The 9,454-nt window shown below is 38.1% G+C and overlaps 1 protein-coding gene across 1 annotated transcript in view; it reads left to right on the forward strand.

The window, feature by feature from the left end:
• Nucleotides 1-8,839, forward strand: part of cadpsa (Ca2+-dependent activator protein for secretion a) — a 137,055-nt gene extending 128,216 nt beyond the window's left edge. Inside the window, 6 exon segments of the mRNA XM_034532568.1 lie at nt 291-446; nt 1,603-1,750; nt 3,990-4,064; nt 4,566-4,649; nt 5,905-5,937; nt 8,693-8,839. Of these exon segments, the coding sequence (XP_034388459.1) occupies nt 291-446; nt 1,603-1,750; nt 3,990-4,064; nt 4,566-4,649; nt 5,905-5,937; nt 8,693-8,839 (643 nt within the window).
• The last annotated feature ends 615 nt before the right edge of the window (nt 8,840-9,454 follow it).

Genomic DNA, 9,454 nt, shown 5'->3' on the forward strand with positions numbered 1-9,454 from the left:
ATCTGACTACTCCATTGCTGATGTTTTATCATTGAAGTAAACACAAGGAAACACCATTGGAATGAAACAGCTGGTAACTCATTTGAAACAGTAATTAAGATACAGTAACTACCATCTCTGTAGCTTAAATGAAAAATGCACAAGATAATCTAGAGACTCTTTCTAATCAACCTGATTAATGCAAGAACTCAAAGTAGCCATTCAAGCATTTGATTTAGAACAAAGCTCATTGTTTTCCCCTTTTCAAAGCTCTGTCTCTTAATGCTGAATTTTGACCTGTGGCCTTGCAGTAATGGTTCAGGGACATCAGAGGATCTCTTCTGGAAGCTGGATGCTCTGCAGACTTTCATTAGAGATCTCCACTGGCCAGAGGAGGAGTTTGGCAAACACCTGGAGACCCGACTGAAGCTGATGTCCAGTGACATGATTGAATCATGTGTAAAACGGTAAGATACTGTTTGAATACACATGGGTCTGATTGCTAGCAAGTAACAGTTATCCTTCATTTGTATGTATTCCAGTAGTGACATGGGCTTTGTGGTGAGCTTGTAAGAAATACTGGGATCCAATGGTTCACAGGGAAAGAAGAGGATTCAACTGATACATCAGATGGTTTCACAGAGAAAATTAAGTTAATTGCTCGTTAAAATAAGTAGTCTTCCAAGCAAGTAGTAAATTCAATTACTGTGTAAATTAGCAATTAGTGTAGTATGTTCTAGAGTAATAAATTCATCCCTTATTGTGAACGCATTTCAGAGACTATCAACGTGGCACTCTTAACAGCATTAAAACGCAATCGACTGCATTGGTGGATGTGTGTTGCTTCAGGTGCCAATGAGACATGGAGGATGTGGCAGGAAGTCCAGTTTGAGGGTCAGATCTATGAATTTGAAGGCTTATCAGATGCCAAAATACTGCACATAACATTACGTAATAACATAACTTTAACAATTTAATTAGCGTAAATAAATAACACCCTTTAACAAATGTAAGATGCTTACATTACAAGCGTAAAATCAAGGTTTACTTTTGGTAACACAAACAGTGGTCTCCTGTGTGATTGTCCTGTTATAGCCATGAAACCTTGTAGTGAGGAGGTCAGGGTGGATCGATTGTTAGACAAAGCATGCAACTTTGAGGTTCATTTCCCACCGACAGTCAATATTGTTTTTTTCATTAAGTACCAAGAACTGCAGTATGAGAAGTCAAAGATATGTTTGAGTCTAAAAACATAGCTTGTCTTCCAAAAATGATATGTACTCACTACATATCTTGGTCACGCATTTTTAATAACCAGATTCAAGAGATAATGTTTTGGGTTGTCAATCCATCCGTCCGTCACGTCCGTTCTTGTGAACACAATATCTCAAGAACGCTTGTAGGGAATTTCTTCAAATTTTACACATTTCATCTTCAGTGTTTGGTTCTTGGCAGTGTGGAGAAGGCTTTTTGAACGGCATTTCGAGCTTCAAGTGTGGAAATCGGATTTGACATTTCATTTATTTAGGGGTGTTGGTGGGTTGTGGGACTACTGAAGTACTCATGATCTCAGTATTTCTTCTTAAATCCTACATCCCTGTTTATTCCAATGCTTCTCTAAAGGACACGGGCAGCGTTTGAGGCCAAGCTTCAGAAGAGCAGCCGGTCCACAGACTTCCGCGTGCCACAGTCCATCTGCACCATGTTCAACGTCATGGTGGATGCCAAGGCCCAGTCAGCCAAGCTGTGTACTGTGGACCTGGGGCAGGAGGTATGTCCATATAAATTAATCTTCTTTAAAAGAGAAGGAAACAATTGTATCTTACTTAAAAGTTTAAGCCTGCCACCGACATGATGCCATGGACATCAATCAGGTTCCCTGTTTGAAACTCACATCAATAAAAGATCATTACCGGTACGTTTTATATAATTTGGGTTACTGTTATGAATGGCCTTGGTAGATGAATTAATTTATTTTTCTCTGTTATTTCAGTTTATTTTTTGTTCTTTCTTTGTCTCTTACGTTTTTTTTCAGTATTCACTTTTTTAATTTCATGTCACTTCTATCTGTCTCTTTTTCTGCTGCTTTTTTTCCCTTTCTCTCTGTCTTGTGAAAGTTTGTAAGAGACTGGGTAAGTGTGGCTAAGAATTCAATTGAAATCTCACCCTCCAGTTCCCAAATTTATAATTAGTCATCAGTTTTCCTTGTCTGTCTTCCTCCACTTGAATTGTTTGGATTTCATTAGCATATGTGTAGATAGTATTGAATATACATGGGGTAGAAGTGAGACATCTCGTATTTCACAGAGTCTGATAGCAATTGCTGACAATGAATTAATTATTGCTAAGTCCTTCACTGTTCTGTTGGTGCTACAAGGCTAAACAAAAGGATTCCTTGCAGTGATGCTGCTTCTGGGTTTTGATGACAGGAGTATTTTAGCATGAGTAATCATCCCTAAGTCTTTCATTGACCTCTGCTTTACGGAAAAAACAGGAGGGTCTTTACAATGCTTGTACAACACTTCATTTATTTGCACCTTATTTGCAAGTAAATATATAGTGTAATTCATCAATTAGTAGGCCGAAATAAAAAAGTAGTGTCAAACATTCGCTATTAAATGTGAAATAGATTACTTCATGAAAAACAATGTTTTTAAAGAAAAAGGAAATAAAACATGAATTCATTAATTGCATCTCCATTCACAGATATCATTCTACATAATAGTATCGAGTGCTGTGCTTTGCTAAAATGTGTGTTTGTTTACCTTTACATCTCTACTCTAATCCTCTCAGCATACTGCTGCCTTTTTACATTTAATCCAGGGTTTGATTGCAAATGGTATTCAGTTAGTGCGGTTTGGTTCATTACATACTGTTTAAGAAGCCTTACTCTATTTTGATATTTATACTGTGGCCACTTCTCAAAAAGGTTGGTACTACATAGTCCCTGAAGTACCGACAAAGGTTTAAATAATGAAAAGCTATTATAACCAGGGTTAAAGCCATCATCATGTGGGAATGAATGAACACTTTGAAATACTATTTCTGAAACGATCCTCACTCTGTAAAAGAGCTGGATACTGTTTATTATTTTTAATAATCTGTATGCTGCTTTCAAATTGACTACGATATCAGATTACTGCCGAAATCAATGGGTGTTAACAAACCAGACTGATGTCAGTGCTAATGTTCAAGATCAACACCACAATTTACCTAACAATCCCAGTTAATTTCTATTGGAAGACCAAGTTGTCAACAAGTCTAAAGTATTTCTTACTTATAGAATTAATGTTAATCAGTGACATCTGGTATGATCTCCCGCCAGCGACATTTGTTATTTTAAAAGAATGTGATGGTCGGCCAGCTGAAAATGAGGAGCTGCTACCTGAAGGTTTTGTTTGCTTGTTTAATAGGAGAGAAAGGAGAGATTTGTTAGAGTGAATCGGTGTGTTTTGCCACTCCTGGTGTCAGAATTGTTACATTTTTACTCGATTATGCAGCATAAAGCTACACTATAGAGCCTGGCTGTCTTGAAGGAGAGCAGCTTTGCAGCAGTTATCCAAAGTCATATAAGAGGACTTAGTTAAAGTCCATATGCATCCAGTAAGTTTGGTATGTGTAAGTAGCCTAGTTTAGCATAAAGACAGGAAGCAAATCCTGAACTGTCAAGACGGGTACTTTCCCCCTGCTTACAGGTTTTGTGCCGAGCTAGGCAAACATGTAACTGCCATCTGTAGTCATAACACAGAGATGAAACTGAGTTTCTCTTGTGAGTCTGGGTTTGACCTAAAACAATGTATATTTCACAGAACATCTAAGTGGGATTTTCAGTTGATAGATTTGAACATTTGACAGATAATTTGTGACGGTTTTTTTGTGAGGATAAAGTCCTGTATGTAAAATATTTATTCAGTACAAGTACATATAAATATGATGCAAATGATTATAAACTGACCAGTATTTCCTGTGAATGAGAAGAGTAACAGTTTTCTGTTTTCCTTCCTCTCTAGAGACAATATCATTCCCAAATTGATAATCTAATTGAAGAGACGGTGAAGGAGATGATAACACTGCTAGTAGCTAAGGTACAAACTTCATATTATACATGTACACCATGTATACATAACAGGTATAGCCTGTTGTATATATTGTATTTTTTGTTATATTTCAAATAACAACCTAGACAGACCCAGGATCCCCAGGTGCAAAACAACTCTAGTACAAAGAGACAGAAAATGACCACGATAAGACGCAAAACAACAACAAAGAGATTTAAATGACCATAAAGAGATGCAAACGGACTACAAGTGACTTAGGTACATGAAACACAACCTGAAAGACACAAAACGATCACACAAGGTGGCTCAAATGACTACAAAGTGACTCAAAATGACACAATTAACATTGTTAGAGAGAGCCTGTATTCTTTAATCTGATTTGTGAGCATGAAAAACATTAAAATAAGAGATACATGGTTTTAGGCTGACGTGGACAATAGTCCATTGTACCAATTGTACTTTGTGATACTGCCGCATTTACACAAGTCAAGTAATTCCCCTGCTGCTTTCTTCTTCTTCTCCTCTCAGTTTGTGGTCATCCTAGAGAGTGTTTTAGCCAAGCTCTCCAGATATGATGAGGGAACCCTCTTCTCTTCCTTCCTATCTTTCACAGTAAGTAGCCCATATACTGTACACACTTCCAACAGTATTCTTCCTAAAACACATTCCAGTAGATCCTCACCAGCTTCATTGTTGAATATGCATATGACAGATTTTCAGTGCGTAACTTAAAAAAAGTCACCACTGACTTTTGGTTTCACATGGGACACAAAGGGTGATCTCCTGGGTGGAAGTCCTGTGTTTGTTTGACCCATCCATCCACGAATTAATTCCTACAAAGACTTTGGCCTTTATACCGCATGACCTATGTTTCCGGCTGTGTGGATCGTCCAATATTGCCGTGGATGGGTTTATGTTACTTGAAAGCCTGTGCATTTCATGGAGACGACAAGGAGGCCTTGTACGTCAGATCAGACTCTCACGGTTGGGTTTCTGAGAAAAGATTCAAAAGCAGAGGAGTCCAGAAAGGCAAACAAATCAGATTGGGAGCAGGCAAGGATCAAAAACTGAGGACCAGGCAAAGTCACAAAGCAAGAGAAAACTACACTGATATCTATTGCTCGAAGGTGATGCACACACTAGGTAGAGACAAAGACAATCTAGCACCAGACAAGGGAAAGCAGGGGAGTATATATGTGAGAGGTAACCACAGGTGTAGGGAATGATACATCAGGAGACAAACACATGGAAATCAGGTGAATGGGATGAACAATCAGGACATAAAATAATGGAATTACCAGAGTGTTACACAGACGATGAGGACAGTGACAAAACATTGTTATTTGATGGTGTGGGAATGAGAACGAGATGGTTGTAAACATTAGATTTGGCAGCGTTACCTTCAAGTTTAACTTTAACCTGCCATAGATACATTCATGTTTATTTTCAAAGGTATTTCTTGGGATACCATGCTTTTAGTATGGCTCTCAGCAAAAGATCTCCCGTTTGGTCATTCTGAATCTTGATAATTGAATCACCACACCATTACAATTTTTTTAATTTTTTTTATTACATTCAATGAGAAATCTTTAATGAACATTTTGATACAGTTTGACCTTTTTTTTAATTTATCCTGAGCACCAAATAGATTAACACCTCAGCTGATGTCCCAATGAACTACAAAAGCCCGGTTATTGAATTTGCGAGTGCACTTTTGCAGTTGAAATCACCACATGAGTCACTGTTGCCACTTCGGCAGGTACTAACCCACAGGCTGTACAGTCTCATCACGGCAGCTTTTGTCCTGAAAAATGATGCCACAGCTGGAGACTGTTTTTTCACCCACCTCTCTCTCCTTTATGTCAAGGTGAAAGCTGCCTCCAAGTATGTGGATGTACCTGTAAGTGAGACTCATTTATTTCTCTTAATGTGTATATCCACAGCTTAAACGTCTTAGTCATCTCATTAATCAATTCTGTCTCCTATAAAATAAATGTGTCTATGAATTTTCATTGTCAAATATGTTTGGAGGAAATGTCCTGTATCCAATGTGGTTAGGTTTAACAGACAGGTTTGAGGAAGATGGTGGCTCTTGTTATAATATTAAAATAGTCAGTTTGTAATGAGAACCATAACAATGATCTCAATTAAATTAAAAGAACTGATTTTAATATCAAGAATCAAAATTGAATCCTAAAGTCCACCCCTACATCTGGAGGTGGCCTGGTCGGCGTTGTGATCATGGGCTCACAGGGGCTAAACCACATTTTTGGTCACATTCTTCACAAATGCAGCAGTAAAAAGCATAACAAATATACCGCTTGTTGATGTAAATATGGATTTAAAAAATGCAGGTTTTTAGATATTCTTAAAAATTGGAACTTGCCAATATTTTTGCAAACACATTTGTTAGACCTTAAAGATAGACACAACATTGGGAAATGTATTTCCCAATAAAATGTATTTGCTCCTTCAAAGTATGTGATTTGTATGTGAAGGTAATTTTGAGGAAGTGCAATAATATCAACAATTAAATGGCTTCATTTTATATTATTGTGCAAACTAAATGTCATTTAACCTCCTTCGCATTGATGTAAAAAAGAAATTGACATCCATAAGCAACATTTACAACTTGCCATTGGTCTATTGTTCATTTCACTTTAATCTTCAAATAAAAAGTTTAAGTGGTTCTAATGATCATAATGAAGCCATCTTGGTCCCTAGTGCTGCGCATGTGTTTGTTTCTCGTAGATGTACAAATATTTGACCATGCTTTCACATGTCGAATCATAACCCAGATGGCATTGCTTGTTCTATTTCCACATCAAATGTCCCCCTGTTTCCTCCACTAAATGTCCATTCATATGCATGTGGCCAGACACTGACAGGCAGCCATGGCTCGTGCCTCGCACTCATGTAGTACACATCGTGAGTCCATGTTGTACAACACATGCCCATTCTGCTGTCAGGGTGGCGTCGGTGGTGTTTGTGTGTGTGTATGTATATGCGTGGGTGTACGCACCAGATCTGTCTGTATTAGCTGCCAACACTTAGGCCGTAGCAACACGCCGAATTTCAAATTAATGCCTTGTCAGTGAATGTGACGGGGCACTGTGTTCACTGGCAGGGGTCACCGTTTCCAGCCCAGCACGCTAATTGTGTCCTTAATGTACAAAATGAAAGTTTTGCTAGTAAAAAAGACACTCATTTACACATTGTTAGTATCACAGCAGATGTGTTAACTAAGTTTAGTAGCAGTTAGCTTGAGTTCGTTGTGATTTATCCAATCGGTGTGAATTGGAGAAAACCTGAGACCAAGTGGTTTACAGAGTGCGTCATCTTTTCTTAAAAAATATAAGACATGTTGATGTAAGAAGGGGAATATAAGGGTGAATATTTTAGATGGCAGAATGGCAGGCCTCCTAACAATCTGCTCTGCCCATTCAAACCCAACTGAACGTCTCCGGTGCCCTTGTTCACTTTGCACATGCCCAGACTGTGAGGGTTGGTCCCCAGCCAAGCTCAACTCTATGACAGGAGATTGACTGAAGCTCACGGCTGCCTTGTAGTCCAGAGTTTACATTCCTTTCTCCATATAGATACTCAACATTTCCAAAATCTACCTCATTTTAAATCCAAGTCTTAATTGGCATCCATTTAAATTATGTAAAATACGTCTGTCACCTAAAGTAGTGGTTCTCAACCCGAGGGTCGGGGCCCAAGGGGATCACAAGATAATTTCTGGGAATCACCAGATGGTTGTGGAGAAGAAAATAGAATAACCTATACAAAATCTAACAACATATTTTTATTACATCATCTGTACTAGTACATGACATATTTGGTGTGTGGGATCTCCACTATCACAATAAAGTTATGGGTACTTCCTGTTTTGGGGTTCACTTTATCCACTGATACAATAGTGATTTGCCATAGCGTTTTAAAGTTATTTCCTTCAAAGTGAATATTAATATATTTGTACGAGTTTAACAGTCATTTCCAAACACATTGTCGGGATTGGTCCCTTGTGCTGTGCGTGTGTTTGTCCCATGACACTGTTTTCTTCCATTAAGGATTTTGGTGGGTTGCAGGTTCCATGGTTCTTATAGAATAGCAGAATTTCTTCCATAGTCTTTTGTTTAACATTTATATCTGCAGTACACCTTTGTGCCCCATGAGGAAGCCTTAATGTGCGAATAGTTCAGATAATTCTAGTCTATTGATAACGTTGAATCTAATATGAAAGGCTAACGTTCATTGTGTTTGCTTAGCTGATGAGAGGAAATGTTTATTCTAACTAAATGCATTTATTTGGTCTCATTCATAAATTGTTTAACATGTGCATATGTTTTCAATAACGCATGCATAAATTAAAATTGCGATTTAACAAACATGTACCTCTACTAAATGGCTGGTTTACCTTCCTAGATAATATAAGGTGATGTGGAAATAGCAGTAAAGATGGTTAGGGTCATTCATTTACACACAAATTCACTCTCCTCCCTATTTATAGATAATACCTGATGCTTTGTCATTTTTAAAAAGTGGGTCCCCAGGAATAAGGTTTTGGAAACACTATGATTTCAGTTGAAAATGGTGGAATAACAGTTCAGTTGACTGAGCAAAGGCATGTCTGTTTCCCTCGTCCTTTGCAGAAGCCAGGGATGGACATTGCCGACGGTTACGTGACGTTTGTCCGCCACTCCCAGGACATGCTGCGGGAGAAGGTCAACGAGGAGGTGTACATCGAGAGATTATTTGATGTAAGTAAGCCACGGCTCCTCCATCAAAGGGAGGCTTAGCAACAACACCGTTTCATTTACGCCACCTGTGATCATCTGCAGGAAGAGATTAAAACAAATCCTAAAGAGAGGGGAGAGGAACCAAAGTCAAACAATTACACTTATTTCATCTCCTCTCCTCAATGTTCATTTGAGCTTCGATCTGAACAGAGTGCAACTCTGCCAGAGTTTGTACTTTTCTCATTTTCAGACAGGAAGATATCATGATAATCTGAGTTACAGTAACATCTTTGATAATATTGGTAAAGTTGCATCACATTAGATAAAGTGATGGTAATATTAAATATTCAACATTCATTTTATTTGGCTTGATCATAATAACCAACTGGCAATATTTAAGATTTGGTTATAACATATTCTGGTATATGTGGTATCTCTGCTACAATATAAAACAAATAATTGTGTTTGTAATGCTGGACCAACAGGTTAGTCTCGAAAGGTTCAAAATGTTAATGCTGCTGTAACTACCAAACTCATAGTTAGGTAACTGCGGTGCTTCTTGTCTGTCTTTCTGCCAACATCTCGTTCAGAGTCTTTTTGGGTCTTTGTGAGTCACTTTGTGAAGCTGACTGTACTTACGCATCAGTGTCCTGACAAACTGTAATCAACTCAAAC

Source organism: Cyclopterus lumpus, chromosome 5 (genome assembly GCF_009769545.1).
Source record: "Cyclopterus lumpus isolate fCycLum1 chromosome 5, fCycLum1.pri, whole genome shotgun sequence".
In the NCBI taxonomy this organism is placed as follows: domain Eukaryota; kingdom Metazoa; phylum Chordata; class Actinopteri; order Perciformes; family Cyclopteridae; genus Cyclopterus; species Cyclopterus lumpus.